At 43.3% G+C, this 16,637-nt stretch overlaps 1 protein-coding gene across 5 annotated transcripts in view; it reads left to right on the forward strand.

Annotated features, from left to right (window-relative positions):
- Positions 1-16,637, forward strand: part of WDR25 (WD repeat domain 25) — a 145,619-nt gene that overhangs the window by 73,026 nt on the left and 55,956 nt on the right. For 4 of the 5 annotated variants that reach the window (XM_019983921.2, XM_070775720.1, XM_070775723.1 and 1 more), the window contains one exon: positions 15,258-15,405. In XM_019983921.2, the coding sequence (XP_019839480.2) occupies positions 15,258-15,405 (148 nt within the window). Of the gene's footprint in view, positions 1-14,435; positions 14,975-15,257; positions 15,406-16,637 lie in introns of those variants that run through there. The other variant, XM_070775721.1, reaches the window with a different exon arrangement.

The following is a 16,637-nucleotide window of genomic DNA, read 5'->3' on the forward strand; positions in this document are numbered from 1 at the left end:
CCTGCAGGCCGCTGAGGGCTCACCCCAGCTCTGCCAGGAGGGTGGCACTGAAGGCCTCCAGAGTCTCCATCTCCAGCTGTCCGCGCACCCCTCAGCAACCTCTGTGAGATGTCTTGCTCTTAATCCTTTTTACCCAAAGAAAACTCTTTTTTGCCCTTTTACATCTTCTGTTGACATTTAAAACTCCTTCCCTTTGTTCTGACCTTATTGAATAGACAGCATAATTTCTTGGAATTCTCTGTATAATGAATGCTCGTGTACTTACAGATTCTGGTCAAGTTTCTTTTCAACCTTTACTTTGAGGGAACTTGCATCATTTGGTACAGAAAAAATTTTAGGAAGCACTTAGAAGGATGGTGTAAGATGAAAATGCTGCCTTAGCTCTCACTATTTCTGCAAATGTGAACCCCTTGTAATACAGATACCAGCCAAGTTACGCTGCTCTTAGCGATTGCATTGAAATTGGTTCAGACTCCTCTAATTGCATGTGGTAGGAACGCTGCAGGCTTCTGAGGCCCTCTACAAGTTTTCCTGAAGTTGACAGGGTGGGGAGATCTGTGTGGGTGGGACTATCTCCTCAAGTCATTCCCGGCTCCTCTTTCATGCCTGCAGTAGATGACATCAGCTTGTACATCACACTGGCCTGCTTTGTCATCTCCGTGACACAGTGTCTCACCCGCAGGACAAATGGTCCAATCTCCTCACTATTCTAAATACTCCCACCAGGATTCAGGATGTAGGGAGATTTTGACTGAAGTACTGGGGCAAAGAAGTATGTATATGTCGGGTGTGAGGGTGGAGGGGAAGAGATAGGGTGGGGTATTAGTCTCTATTACTGCAAACCAGATGCTTAAAATTGAATATTAGATTTGACTTCCAGTAGCTAAGCAGCAGTTCCCATCAGACTAACTTTCCCGCAGCTGACAATTATAAACTGAACAAAAACACAACTAACTGCCTAAGCGTATTGGAGAGCGACAGAAAGCAAGCAGACCTAGAAGGGAGCCTTCCCTTAGAAGAGGAAAAGGGAACTGGTGAATTTCCTGCTTTACGTTTTTCTGCATGAGAGTAGGCTCCAGTCAGTACCAGGCAGAGCAGCTAAAGTTCAGATAGAAAACCTGCAGTGTTACTGACTTGAAGAGCCAGAGGACATAATTTGGGGCAACGAGAGCAGCTAAAGAGTGAGGAGGGAAATCTCAGAAAGGAAGGAGAGAGGGGAAGCCACAAGTTCTGTATATAGACTCTACCCAAATCTCTGATGACTCCTGAATCCACAAATGGGGCAGATTCTAAGAAGCTCAGGTTATATTGAGAGAACTGAATAGAAATTTCTACTGCTGCACATAACAGAGGAGACAGAGTTTGAAATTTGAATAGGGGGAAGTTAGCTCCCTGTTTAAAAAAAAATTTAAGTTGATGTTCTTCAGAGAAACATAACAGAATCCAGAGCTTATACAATGTAAATTTTGTATTAATAATATCTAGTATGTGTGAGTTACTCAGCCATGTTTGACTCTTTGTGACCCTATGGACTGTAGCCCACTAGGCTCCTCTATTCATGGAATTCTCCAGGCAAGAATACTGGAGTGGGTTGCCATCCCTTTCTCCAGGGGAGCTTCTCGATCCAGATCTCCTGAATTGCAGGCAGATTGTTTACCATCTGAGCCACCAGAGAAGCCCAATAATACCTAGTATTTCACTCCAAAGTACTCAATATAGTAGGAAATAGGAAAAGGGGACCTATATTCAAGAGAAAGGGTTTCTCTCCAAGATAATCCCAGTGTTAAAATTAGCAGACAGTTGTTTTAAAACAGTTAAGACAATGCTCAGAGACACAAAGGAAAATATAGTCACAATGAGTAAAAAACTAGGAAATCTCTGTACAGAAGTAGAAACTTATAAGGGGATAAAAAGTCTAGAGCTGAAAAATATAGTAGTGTCTGAAATAAAGAGTGTGTGCTTTGGACTCTACTGCAGAATGGAGAGGACGGAAGAAGGAGCCAGTGAATTTGGAAATAGAGTAATAGAAATTATTCAACCTGAAAGCAGAGAAGAAGAATAGAGGGAAAAAGGAAGAGATGTTCAGGGACCTCTGGACAATAGCCAGAGATATTTGTGTAGTATATAAGAGGATGAGATGGTTGGATGGCATCACCAACTCAATGGACATGGGTTTGGGTGGACTCCGGGAGTTGGTGATGGACAAGGAGGATTGGCGTGCTGTGGTTCGTGGGGTTGCAAAGAGTCGAACACGACTGAGCGACTGAACTGACCTGAACTGAATAGTGTGTGTGTAATATATAGTACTTTTCGTATGTGCATTGTTGTCGTTCAGTTGCTAAGTCATGTCCAACTCTTTGTGACCCCGTGGACTGCAGCACACCAGGTTTCCCTTCACTGTCCTTCACTATCTGCCAGAGTTTGCTCAAACTCATGTCCATTGAGTCAGTGATGCCATCTAATCATCTCATCCTCTGTCACCTCCTTCTCATCCTACCCTCAATCTTTCTCAGCATCAGCGTCTTTTCTAATGAGTCGGCTCTTTGCATCAGGCGGCCAAAGTATTGGAGCCTCAGCATCTGTCCTTCCAGTGAATATTCAGGGTTGATTTCCTTTAGGATTGACTGGTTTAATCTCCTTGCTGTTCAAGGGACTCTCAAGAGTCTTCTCCAGCACCACAGTTAGAAAGCATCAATTCTTCAGTGCTCAGCCTTCTTTGTGGTCCAACTCTCACATCCATACATGACTACTGGGAAAATCATGGCTTTGGCTATACGGACCTTTGTTGGCAAAGTGATGTTTCTGCTTTTTAGTGTATTGTCTAGGTTTGTCATAGGTTTTCTTCCAAGGAGCGAGCATCTTTTAATTTCATACCTTCAGTTACTGTCCATGGTGATTTTGGACCCTAAGAAAATAAAATCTGTCACCATTTCCACCTTTCTCCACCCGTTTGCCATGCGGTGATGGGACCAGATGCCATGATCTTCGTTTTTTTGAATGTTGAGTTTTAAGCCAGTTTTTTCACTCTCCTCTTTCACCTTTATCAAGATGCTCTTTGGTTCCTCTTTGCTTTCTGTCATTAGAGTGGTATCATCTGCATATCTGAGGTTGTTGATATTTCTCCTGGAAATCTTGATTCCAGCTTGTGCTTCTTCCAGCCCAGCATTTTGAATGATGTACTCTGCATTTAAGTTAAATAAGCAGGGTGACGATATACAGCCTTGACGTACTCCTTTCCCAATTTGAAACCAGTCCATTGTTCTGTGTCTGGTTCTAACTGTCGCTTCCTAATTGGAGTCAAAGATGAGAGAGAGAGTGGGGAAGAAAAAACTATTCAAAGAAATAATGCCTAAAACCTCACCAAATTTGGTGAAAATATGTACATTTCCAGATTCAAAAGAAAAAGAAAGCCAAACCCTGCAGATCCCAAACAAGGCAAATGTAAAGGAAATCACACTGTGACCTAGCATAGTTAAGCTTCTGGAAACTAAAGATAAAGAGGAAAATCTTAAAAGTAGCCAGAGAAAAATGAATGTCATGTGGAAAGGAATAATGATATAAAAATATATATACTGACTTATTATCAGAAACAGTAGAGTTCAGAGACAGTGGAATGGCACCTTTAGAGTGCCATTAAAAACATTTCAACTCATGATTCTGTATCCTTTAAGAATGAAGGTGAAATAAAGACATTTTCAGATGAATGAAAAGTAGGCGAGAATTTGTTGAGCAGATATGCACTGCAGAAATGTTAAGGAAGTTCTTTTGGACAGAGAACTATGATACCGGATAGAAACTCACATCTCTAGAAGAATTGAAGAGGCTGTAAATGGTGAATATGTGGGAAGATATAAAAGATTATGTTTTCCTCTTACATTAAAAAAATACACGACTATTTAAAGCAAACATTATCACATTACATTGTGGGGTTTATAACATGTGGGTATAATACATATAACAGCTATAGCATAAAGGATAGGGTTCAAGAAAAGATATTTATGGTTGCAAGCTTCTTATATTTTATGTAAACTAGTACAGTTTAACTCTAAGATGACTTTAAAATATTAAGCATGTGTATTGTAATCCTTAGCGTAAACACTTAAAAAAATGTTGAGGCATAGCTCAAAGGAGGAAAAGAGGAATAAAGCACAGGTTAAGACAGAAAAAAAAAGAGCAGAGTGATAGATGTAAATCTGCTCATATTAACAATTGCATTATATGTATATCAATTAAATGCTACAATTAAAGGAGATTGTCAGGGGTCTTCCTTGGTAGTCCAGTGTTAAGACTTCACCTTCCAATGCAGGGGATGTGGGTTCAGTCCCTGGCAGGGAGCTAAGATGCCATACACTTGTCAGCCAAGAAAACAAAACATAAAATAGAAGTAATATTGTAAAAAATTATTTCAATAAAGACTTAAAAAATGGCCCACATTAAAATTTTAAGATTTAAAAAAAAAATCTTCAAAAAGAAGATTGTTAGAATGGATACAAAAGCAAGACTAAATTGTATATTGTTGGCAAGAGGTGCACTTAAAGCAAAAAAGAAAGAAGCTAAAAGTAAATGCATGGAATAAAGGGATATCATCCAAATAGTAAGCTTAAGAAGACCGAAAGTATTGTAGTATTGAACAATAAAATAGGCTTCAAGACAAAAGGTATTACCAGAGATAAGAGGGACTTTTCATAATGATAAAAGGATCAATTCATCAGGAAGATATAGCAATCTCTACCTAATAACAGAGCTTCAAAATACATGAAGATGTTTTCACAGAATTCAAGGGAGAATAAGCAAATCTATAGCCATAGTTGGATATTATAACACTCTCTCTAAGTAATTGATGGAACAACTAGACAGATCAGTAAAGATAGAAGATCTGTGTAACCTTGTCAGCTACCTGAACTAACGTTTAGGGAACACTGTACATAAAGTGCAGTGTGTAGATGTTTTTCAAATTCAAATAGTACTTCTCTAAGGTAGGGCATGAGCTATGATGTAAAGCAAATCTCAATACATTTAAAAGGGTTTAAACAATAGCCTAGTCTCTGATCACAATGGAATTAAATTTTTAATAAATAATAATGACTGAAAAATAAAAAAAATAACTCTATAAACATTTGAGAATTAAATCACACACTTCTAAATAACTTAAGAGAACTTGCGCTTTTGGCAGAGATGGAGTAATATGGGGCCAGATTTATGCTTCAAGCTTAAAGAAAAACAGAGGAAATGTAAGGGAACAGTGATTTTCAGACACTGAACACCAGGTACTGTAGACAGTGATCCCTGAGAGAGGAAAAATGGCATGGTCCCTGAGATTGTTTCAGGTTACCCGCCAGGTGAGAGTTTCTGGCCTATAGCACAGGGAGGAGACACCCAGACGGGTCCCAGTGATCTTCCTGGGTTGAGGAGGCAGAGCTGGAATCCAGGAACGTCACAGCAGCTAGAGTTCTCAAAATAGAGAATCAGGCATTAGAGTGCTGCCTGGGGCGAGAGGGGGTGCTCCAGAGATCTGTAGGAGCTCCCCTCAGTATCTTCAGTGAAATACTGATCAGCACATGTGTATGAGGAAGCTCCCCCAGGTGAGGAAAGAGCCACTTGAAAGGAATAAGATGAACAATCCCCAGAGCTCACAGGACCATGAATATTTCATATTCCCATAAGCCAGAGTGGGAAATCCTTGTAATTCACAAGGGTATTGCCTCAGGAGTGAAGTAAAACAGCCCTAAATAAATGCTGCTGTGGTTCCTCCTATCAAAGCTTAGAGACTATCTTGGCAAGAAGTGAACATTTTCCAAGTAATCTAATTGTGTCCCAGGACAAACCTTAAGAGTATTATAGGAATAAAAAAAAATCCACTAAAGTAAAATTCATGGTGTCTTGCTTCTGAACAAAGATTGTAAGACATGTGAAAGAATTAGAAAGATCTGAACCATGATGAGAAGAAAAATGAAAAATAGAAACACACTCACAAATGGCACAGATGATGCAAATAAGAATGTTGCACCAATTTTTATAAATATGCCCCAGATATGCAAAGAAGTAGAGAAAAGCTTGAGCATGTTAAGGAAGACAGAAGAAAAATCCAAATCAAACTCTAGACGTGAAAAATGTTTTGGAGGAAAAATACACTAGATGTAATTATTTGCAAATCATTAACTGTAAAATAGCAAATTTGAAAACCAGAAACCATCTAAAGTGGAACACAGATAGTAAAAAGTTTAGGAGAAAAATAAGCAGAGCATCAGTGAACTGTGAGACAACGTCATGCTTACCCAACACACATGAAATCAGAGTCTTCAGAAGAAGGGAGAGCAGAACGAATTATTTAAATAAATAATGGCTAAAAGTTTTCCAAATCTGATGAAAAATTAGAAATCCATGTAACCAAAACCTCAGTGAATCTCATCTTATAATGATAAAGGGTTCATTTATCAAAGGATGTAACATGAGGTGCTTAACATTAGGGGCATAAATATGTATACACCTAATAAGAGTTTTAAAATTCATGAAGCAAAACTTATAGAACTGCATGAAGAGTCAGTCATATCCACAATTATAGTTGGGGCTTTCAATACCCTTTTCTCAATAATCAATAGATCAAGTAGGCAGAAAATCAGTAAAGGTATAGAAAACTTGAACAACACTATCACTCAACTTGGCCGAATTGACATTGATAAAATACTCCATGTAACAGCAGAATACACATTCTTTTCAAGTGTACATGGAATGTTTACCAAGATAGACCATATTATAGGCCATAAAACAAGGGTGTCAGTAAATTTAAAAGGATTGAAATTATTCAAAGTATATTATCTAATGATGATAGGATTAAATTAAAAATCAATAACAGATATTCCAAATATTTGGAAGCTAAACAGCACATATGTAAATAATCTCTGAGTCCCGGGAGAAGCTGATAGGAATATTAGAAAACATTTTGAACCAAATGCAAATGAAAACCCAACATATAAAATTTTGTGGACTGTAGCTAGAGCAGTTCTCAGATGGTAATTTATAGCATTAATGCCTGTATTAATAAAGAAGAAAATTTTAAATCAATGGTCTTAGCTCCCGCTTTAAGACATACAGAAAAAGAAAATTCAACCCAAAATAAGCAAAAGAAAGGTGATAAAGATAGAGCAGAAATAATTCAAATAGAACACAGATAAACAGTAAAGTCAGTGAAATAAAAAACTGGTTCCTTGCAATCAGTGTAAGTGATAAAACTTTAACCATTCATCAGGAATAAAAAAGATACAAATTACCAATATTAGGAATGAGAGAAGTGACTTAATTACAAATTCTAAAGATATTAAGAGAGTACCAAGGTAATGTTGGGCTTCTCTGGTGGCTCAGTGGTAAAGAATCCACCTGTCAGTGCAGGAGACGTGGGTTTGATCCCTGGGTCAAGAAGATCCCCTGAAAAAGGACATAGCAACCCACTCCAATGTTCTTGTCTGGGAAATCCCATGGACAGAGGAGCCTGGTGGGCTATAGTCCATGGTGTTGCAAGAGTTGGATATGACTTAGCAATTCAACAACAACAAAGGTAATGTTGTGATCAACTTTCTAGCAAGGAATTCTACAACTTAGATGACCTGGATAAACCCCTTAAGAGACTCAGACACTTAAAGCTCACCCACAGAGTTAGATAACTCCCAAAGCCTTGTCTCTATTAAAGAAATTGAATTCCTATTTAAAACCCTTCCCATAAAGAAAACTCCATGCCCCAAAACTTCACTAGTGAATTTTGCCAAATATTTAAGCAAGAAGTAGTAGCAATTTGTTATGAGTTGAATTGTGTCTCTCTCAAAATTTGTATTTTGAAGTCTTAACCCCCCATTGGCTCAGAATATGTCATTATTTAAAGATAGGATTTTTACAGAGGTAATCAAATTAAAATGAAATCTTCAGAATGGACCCTAACCCAGTATGACTTACGTCTTCATTAAAGGGGAATATTTGGGGACAGGCATAGAAGGAGAATACCAGATGGACATGAAGACAGCCATCTGCAAGTCAAGAAGAGAGGTCTGGAACAGATCCTTTCCTCACTGCCCTTGGGAGCGACCAGTCCTGCCCTGATTTCAGGCTTTTGGCTTCCAAAACTGTGAGACAGTACATATCTATCTATCTACCGCCCAGTTTGTGGTGCTTTGTTACAGGCAGCCATAGAAAATTAACACATAATTCTCCTCAAACTCTTCCAGGAAATCGAAGAAGAGGAAACACTTTCCAGTTTGTTCTATGAGGCTACCTTGGTACCAAAGCAAGAGAAGAAAGTAACAGACTAATATCTCATGAACATGGATGTAAAAGTTTCAAATAAAATTTAGCAAATCAATCCTACATACATCCCTTTACTTTACGCAAACTAGAAATAGAAGATAATTTTTTCAAACTGTTAAGGCACGTTTATGAAAACATTACTTCTAGCATCTTTTTTTGTTTTGTTTCTTTTTTATTGTATTTGTTTTTAGTTGAATGTTGATTGTTTTACAATATTGGCTTGATTTCTGTCATACATCAGCATGAGTTGACCATAGGTACACATATGTCCCCCTCCCTCTTGAATCTCCTTCCCACCTCCCACCCATTCCCACCTCTACCTCTAACATCTTATTTAACTATAAAGAGTGATTGCTTTTCCTGTAGTGTCAGAAACAAGACAGGGGTGTTTACTCATGCCACATCTATTCAGCATTGTTCTGGAGATTATAGCCTGTGCAATAAGGCAAGAAAAAGAAATAAAAGATATCTAGATTGGAAAAGAAGTGAAATTGTTTTTGTTCATATACATGATTGTTCATGTAGAAAATTCTACTGAATGTACAGAAAAAGCTTCTAGGACTAATAGTTTAGCAAGTTTGCAGAATTCAAGGTCAATATACAAAAATTAATTGTATTTTTGCATATTAGAAGAGAAGAACCTGAAATGACAAAATTTTAAATACCGTTTATAATGTCATCCAAACATGAAATTAATAGGGATAAGTTTGACAAAAGGTATCTAAGATTTTTTCATCAGAAAACTCTAAACCATTGCTTAGATGATTCCTGGGTCAGAAAAATTCCCTGGAGAAGGAAATGGCAACCCACTCCAGTATTTTTGCCTGGAGAATACTGTGGACAAAGGAGTCTGGAGGGCTACAGTCCACTGGGTTGCAAGAGTCGGACATGACTTGATGACTGAACAACAACAAGAGAAATTAAATAAAAGGAGCCATATATCTTGTTCATGGATCAGAAGACTCAGTGTTGTTAAGTCATCTCCCCAAATTAGTCGGTGGATCCAGCACAATTCCAGCCCTTGAACATACTCACCCTGAAGGATTCTCACAGCTTTTGCAGGTAAATGGTATGGTGAAGGCTTGGGCACTGACTACACAGGATTTTGCTAAGCTGTGCAAGCCTGACAGTGGTCTCTAGAACGATATCCTGGGGGGCAGCAAGGGCTCAAGGATGGACAGGAGGTTAGGAGCTGGGGCTTAAAACCAGGAAGAGCCACAAGGCAGGAGCTGGCAGGACCAGGCCAAACGAAGATTCACCCAGAAGTCTGAAACGGTTGTCTCCAGGTGGTGGGATGATGGCAGACTCTTATTTTTTTCTTTGTGTTTCCTCTCTCTCTCTCTCTCTTTTTTTTTTTTAAATTTCACAGAACACAACTATTTCCAATATCATCAGAGAAACAGCAGTCCTATTGTTGGTTCCTATGGGGTTTTCCTTTCAGTACTTTTATAGAATTTGGGTATTTTTAAATGGAGATTGTATTTGTTTTATAACAAAGAACAAAAGGCAGGCAGACAGACCGAAAGAACATGACCTGTGGCTAAAGCAATAGGTTTTGAGAGACTAGGGGGAGCTCCTGGTGGGGCCACAACTCAGGAACCGGGACACGGAAGCCTCAGGAAATGTGGGATGAGCAAGCTACAGCACCACACTTCACTTGCCATGTTCTTCCTAAATCTTTCGTTGGACACACAGAATGTCTCCAGTTAACACATCAAGTCATCTTAGCACATTTGACAGAAGCCGTAACTCCTTAACTCCACGGAGGTAGATTGGGATCTCCTAATTACTTAATTGAAAAAAGGTACACATGTCAGACTGCTGCAGTGTTTGGGAATTAATCTTTAAAACTTGACAGTGAACATTAAATTCAATTAGGGAGAGCGATTAGCAAAGATTCTTCTCTTCTTCACCCCGGGTACTTTGGGAAGCGGCTGACTGGTCTGCATTGATTCTGATGCTATCGTTGTGTATATATCAACCAGGAGAGCCAAGTACGCATTTTTCACTTTGGAGGGGAGTTGTTGGGCAGCTTAGGGATTGCTGGATTTCCTGAAACGTGTTTCCACGACTGGTTCAGGAGGTGGTGGCCGAGAAATCAGACCTCTCTGGTCGCTGATTTGGCCTTGGTGTCACAGGGTTCAGAGTCTCTTCTTTCTTTGATTGGGATTCCCATCTACCCCCTCCTCCTCCTCCTTCCCTTCCTTCCCGCTCCAACGTCTGGTACTCAGGAGATGTTTGTTGAATGAATAAGTAAATGAATGCATTTAATAGATGGGAACATTTGGGCACATGTGCTGCAGAGCACATTGATTTTCTGACCCTCTCTCTGCCTCTCTCCAGGGGAAATACAGGATGGTATTCACAGCTCCCTTCCCCCAGCCCTGCCCCTCGCCCTCAATTCCTAGAAGTGACTACCCTCTCCATATGTATTTTCTTTTTGAATTTATTTTTTGGTTGAGAGGCCTGTGGGATCTTCCTCCCTGAGCAGGGATCCAACTTGTGCCCTCTGCAGTGGAAACGCAGAATCTCAGCCACTGGACCACCAGGAAAGGCCTTCCATGAAGATTTTTGTAGTCTTATTCAGTTCAGTTCAGTTGCTCAGTCGTGTCTGACTCTTTGCGACCCCATGAATCGCAGCTCGCCAGGCCTCTGTGTCCATCACCAACTTCCGGAGTTCACTCAGACTCGCGTCCATTGAGTCAGTGATGCCATCCAGCCATCTCATCCTCTGTCGTCCCCTTCTCCTCCTGCCCCCAATCTCTCCCAGCATCAGAGTCTTTTCCAATGAGTCAATTCTTCGCATGAGGTGGCCAAAGTACTGGAGTTTCAGCTTCAGCATCGTTCCCTCCAAAGAAATCCCAGGGCTGATCTCCTTCAGAATGGACTGGTTGGATCTCCTTGCAGTCCAAGGGACTCTCAAGAGTCTTCTCCAACACCACAGTTCAAAAGCATCAATTCTTAGGTGCTCAGCCTTCTTCAGTGTGCAAATAAACATGGTAGAGTTTTGCTTCATGTGAGTTTTTATTTATTTTAAACATTTAAAAATACTTTTAATTTATTTATTTGGCTGTGCTGGGTCTTAGTTGAGGCATGTGGGATCTAATTCCCTGCCTGGGGATCAAACCTAGGTCCTCTGCATTAGGAGTGCAGGGTCTTAGCCTCTGGACCACCAGGGAAGTCCCTTCTGTGTGTTTTTAAAATTGTGATGAAATACACATAAGATTTACATAATATGTAATGGCTACATAAGATGTAGCCATTTTTCAGTGTAGATTCATTGGCATTAAGGTAGCTTCCCTGGTGGTCCAGTGGCTGAGATTCCGCACTCCCGATGCAGAGAACCTAGCTTTGATCCCTGGGTCAGGAAGATTCCCCCGGAGGAAGAAATGGCTACCCACTCCAGTATTGCCTGGGAAATCCTGTGGACAGAGGAACCTGTTGGGCTATACAGTCCATGGGGTCGCAAAAGAGTTGGTCACCACTTAATGATTAGACAACAAGTCTAAGTGCATTCACATTGTTGTACAGCCATCACCACCATGCATCTGCAGAACTCTTCATGTTACAAAATTGAAACTGTGTCCCCATTAACATGATCCCCGTTTCCCCCTCCCGGCAATCCCAGGTAACCACTGCTCTACTTTCTACCATGATTTTGACTGCTCTCGGAACCTCTTGTATGTGAGATTATACTTTTTGTGACTGGCTCACTTCACTCAGCGTGAGGTCTTCAGGGTTTATCCATATGGTGGGATGTGTCAGAATTTCATTTCTTAAGATAGTAATATTTCACTGTGTAAGTGTACATGTATGTGATATACATGTATATGTATATATATAGATCACCTTTTGTTTATCCATTTATTCATCAGTGGACACTTGGGTTGCTTCCATCTTTTGACTGTTGTGAATAATGAATGCAGCTATGGACATTCAGTCCAGTTCAGTTCAGTCACTCAGTCGTGTCCAGCTCTCTGTGACCCCACAGACTGCAGCACAGCCCCATGGACTGCAGCACGCCAGGCTTCCCTATCCGTCACCAACTCTCGAAGCCTACTCAAACTCATGTCCATCGAGTCTGTGATGCCATCCAACCATCTCATCCTCTGTCATCCCCTTCTCCTCCTGGCTTCAATCCTTCCTAGCATCAGGGTCTTTTCAAATGAGTCAGTTCTTTGCATCAGGTGGCCAAAAGATTGGAGCTTCAGCTTCAGTATCAGTCCTTTGAATGAATATTCAGGACTGATCTCCTTTAGGATTGACTGGTTTTATCTTGCAGTCCAGGAGACTCTCAAGAGTCTTCTCCAGCACCACAGTTCAAAAGCATGAATTCTTTAACACTCAGTTTTCTTGATGGTCCAACTCTCACATCCATACATGACTGCAGGAAAAACCATAGCTTTGACTAGACGTACCTTTGTCGGTAAAGTCACGTCTCTGCTTTTTAATGTGCTGTCTAGGTTGGTCGTAGCTTTTCTTCCAAGGAGCAAGTGTCTTTTAACTTCATGGCTGCAGTCACCATCTGCAGTGATTTTTGTCACTGTTGTGAAAGTTCTAGGGCCCACAATAGATTTCCCAATGTAGGGATCTGGCAAAGGGGCTGAGGACCCCCAGGGAATTTGACTTTGAAGGCCAGTGGGACTTGATTACAGAACTTGCACAGGACTGGGGAAACAGCCTCTTGGAGGGCACAAACAAAGCCTGTGTGCACCAGGACCCAGGAGGAAGGAGCAGCGGCCCCACGAGAGACTGAGTCAGACCTGCCTGTGTGAGTCTCCGGTGGAGGCGTGGGTTGAGTGGCTGCCGTGGGGTCAGGGGCACTGAATACAACAGTTCTGGCATAAGCCCTTTTGAAGGAGGTCACCATTACCGACCTTACCCTTACCACAGTTTGGCCTCAGCCAAAATACAGGGAGGGAACACAGCCCCATCCATCAACAGCTATGAACATTGGGGTACAAATATGTCTTTGAGACCGTGGTTTTACTTTTTTGAGCATATATACACAAGTGTATGGTTATATATATATATATATACACACATATATATAATATGAACAATTGCTGGTTCATATTATAATTCTATGTTTAATTTTTTGAGGTTTTGCTATACTTTTTTTCCCTCTAGTGAGCAAACCGTTTTGCATTTCCATCAACAATGTACAAAGGTTCTGATTTCTCCACATCTTTGCCAACACTTATCTTCTTCTCTTTTTTTTTAAATAATAGAAGCCATTCTAATGGATGTGAGGTGGTGTTTTTATGTGCTTTTAAAGCTTAGATGACATCATACTGAATATATGCAACAGTGTGCATTGCCTTATGTATTCAGGACTATAACCCTGTAGATCTAGTTCATTAATTTTACTTTATTGTTTCTATTCAAGTCATACTTGTACATAGTTTTGGAAAAAAACAGCAGTTTCCTGTGCTCTGCCTTTCCACCATGAATTCCCACTTCACTTTGAAGTCTTCTGGCTGCCTCCTCTGTTATTTCTGTTCATATTTCTAAATGTAAATGCTGCTGGTTTTTGCTTTTCAGTCTGAAACCCCAGCTGTTGACCCCTCACAAGGAAGAAAGGAACCGAGGTCTCTCAACATCCTTTGAAGGCCACTGTTGACCTCTTGTTTTCTTAATCTTAGATATTTACATATGCCTGGGAAATAACGCTTTCAGAACTCTGATCCTGTGCATTTTGAGAACCTTCAGAATGTGACAGGGTGAATTTTCTCATCTTGAAAGGGGAGGTTATTGTTCACATCCAGTTTGTGGATGCGTGTGGGCATGCTTTGGGTTTACTCTTACTAAGGAAACAAGAGAGGGTCAGGGAATCCTGCTGTTAAAAACCACATGCTCTACACGCCTCAAGAAAGCACAGCCTCCAGCACCGCAGCTCCTGCCGGGCGCCAGGCACGGTGCAGCGTGCCCAACCCTCTCTCGTTCCCCGCCACTGCTGCCTGGGAGTGGGGCCCCGCTTACCCCCGTTATGTGGAGGTGGAGACTGAGGCCAGGAGAGGCCAAGCTTCTCGGCCAAGTCACATGACCTGTGAGCAGCAGCGTCACTCGGGAGGCGCAGCAGGTGCCTTCTGGCTCCTTTGTTCACGCCTCTAACCCAGCTCGGAGGGTCGGTGAGAGTGTCCCCTTCTTCCTGGGGTGACACCAGAGAGGGGGATACTTGTACTATTGAGCACCCCCCTGTGTCAGGCGTAGGGCTAGCTGGCTCAGGCTCCTTGCTTGCTAGTCTTTCCTGGGGGGCTCATGGTGGTTGGCGGAGTTTGCTGCAAGAGCTGGTGGGAAGCCAAATGCAGCTCTTTCACGCCCGAATGGTCCCTGCTCTCGGAATGTTCAGTTCTGTACTTGAGGGCTTAAAAACACATTTCAGAGGTCATTAAGTGTACACAGGGATTTCTGCCATGAGCATCACTCTCCACAGAGAACAGGGGCCCAGGGAGGGATGGTACCTTCTCTCCCAGGAAAAAGGACAGCGTGCCCCTCGGGCAGGTGTCTGCTCCTGGTCTGGTTGCAGGCACCGGTGTGGCAGGCTCTAGTTTGGATTTTAGTCTTAAAGCGGGACGTATGCAGATGGCCTGGCCTGCTGCCATGTCCATTGCGGGGCTCAGAAAGTCCTGTCTCAGAGGACAGAGGTCAGAGGCACAGGTGGCAAGCAGGTGTGAAGCAGGTGAGAAGGGCTAGGCAGGTGCGTGGCAGGACACAGGACAGGCTGTTTCCTTGTGGGCTCCCTTAACCCCAGAAAAAATTTTGGGAACGGCTCCCTCGTGACCTGCCAGTCCTAAGGCCTTATTATATTTCCACCAAGAGAATTTCGCATCTAGATCCTGCTTGGATGGTCAAATATGGGGAGTCTAGTTCCACTGTGGGAGCGTTTTCCCCATGCAGAGGGCCCAGCTGAGCCCGAGGTCGGGGTCCCACTCATGCCGTGTGTCGCTGTGCTTGCCTCGTAGGTGTGGAACGCCGTGGACTCAGGGAGCTGTTTGCAGACCTACTCCCTGCACAGCGAGGCAGTGCGGGCCGCCCGGTGGTCCCCCTGCGGCCGGCGCATCCTCAGCGGCGGTTTCGACTTCGCCCTGCACCTCACAGACCTCGAAACAGGTATGTTTTTCTGTATCCTTCCCCTGAGGCGCCGCCTCCTGCGAGCTGGCAGCTGAGCCAACGTTCTCTCTGGGGAGGCTCCTCCTGGCCAGGTTGGGGTGCGGGGGTGGAATCCTGCGGCCACAGGCTGCAGCCATTTTCAGGGCTGGGGCACCTGGGATCAGGGGCGATGCAGCTTGGGGAGTGTGTTTCCATTTGGCTGAAACGGAGCCTCTCCACGGAGAGGTTCACGGTGGGCCTCGGCCAACTCGCCTGGAGGACAGAGCCCCAAGGTTGTCTCGGCCCCAAGCTGTGGGGCTGGATAAAGAGGTGGCTTTTTAATCAACTTCTGACATGCAATTTGTACTGAAATAGATTTAGCTTTATCACAGTGTCCTTTGGTTGGAATCAGTTTAGAATTCCTGTCAATTCATTACCGTTGAAAGGCTGTAAGGAACGATTCCAGCTCATAAGGGAAGTCTGCAAACGAGTTCTGCTTTCATGCCCGCCTGCCCCGCACCGGCCTCTGGGTGAGATGGATTTGTGCTGGCTGGGTCCTCAGGGGGTGCTTGACAAGCAGGGCGAGAAGGAGAGAGAAGTCAGCAAGGGAACTTTTCCACTCCCCAGCTTTCCTGGGCGGCAGGCGCTGGGAGCACCACGGGCCTGGCCGTGGTTCTCCAGTGAGGACGGAGCTGGCTTCCAGCCTAGCCCCCTGACCCCAGGCTGGCTGCCCTTGGTGCCTCCCTGGCTTCCTCCTGGCTCACTTTGTTCTGGGTACCGCCACTAGGGCCAGGAGGGGAGGCCTGGGTTCACACTGATCCCTGGGACGCCCCTGCCTGCCTGGCCCAGCTGGGGAGACGCTGGGGGCCCAGGCTTCTCCCAGAGCCCAGCAAACAGTGGGCTGAGCACCCCCAGAGCCTGGGCCCTCACTCTGCCCCGCGGCTCGGGTGCAGTGGGTCTGTTCCTCACCCCGAGTGTCCTTGTCTCCTGCTGGGTCATGCAGGGTAGCCTTATGCGTGCCTCGCAGCGCCTGTGACCGAGCCCCGGGGGCTGTCAGTCGGTGGGGTGGTGACCAGGCTGACAGCCATGAGGGCGGTGGGTGCAGTGTTCCAGGCTTTGCATGTGACACGTCGATCCTGCCAGCCACCGTTTTCCCCATTTCCCAGGTGATGAAACTGAGGCTCAGAGGGGCAAGGGACTGGCTCGGGGCCTCCAGGGGTGCACGGAAGGTGGGGTTTGGAGCCACACCTGTG

The sequence above is a fragment of the Bos indicus genome, chromosome 21 (genome assembly GCF_029378745.1).
Source record: "Bos indicus isolate NIAB-ARS_2022 breed Sahiwal x Tharparkar chromosome 21, NIAB-ARS_B.indTharparkar_mat_pri_1.0, whole genome shotgun sequence".
NCBI classification, from domain to species: domain Eukaryota; kingdom Metazoa; phylum Chordata; class Mammalia; order Artiodactyla; family Bovidae; genus Bos; species Bos indicus.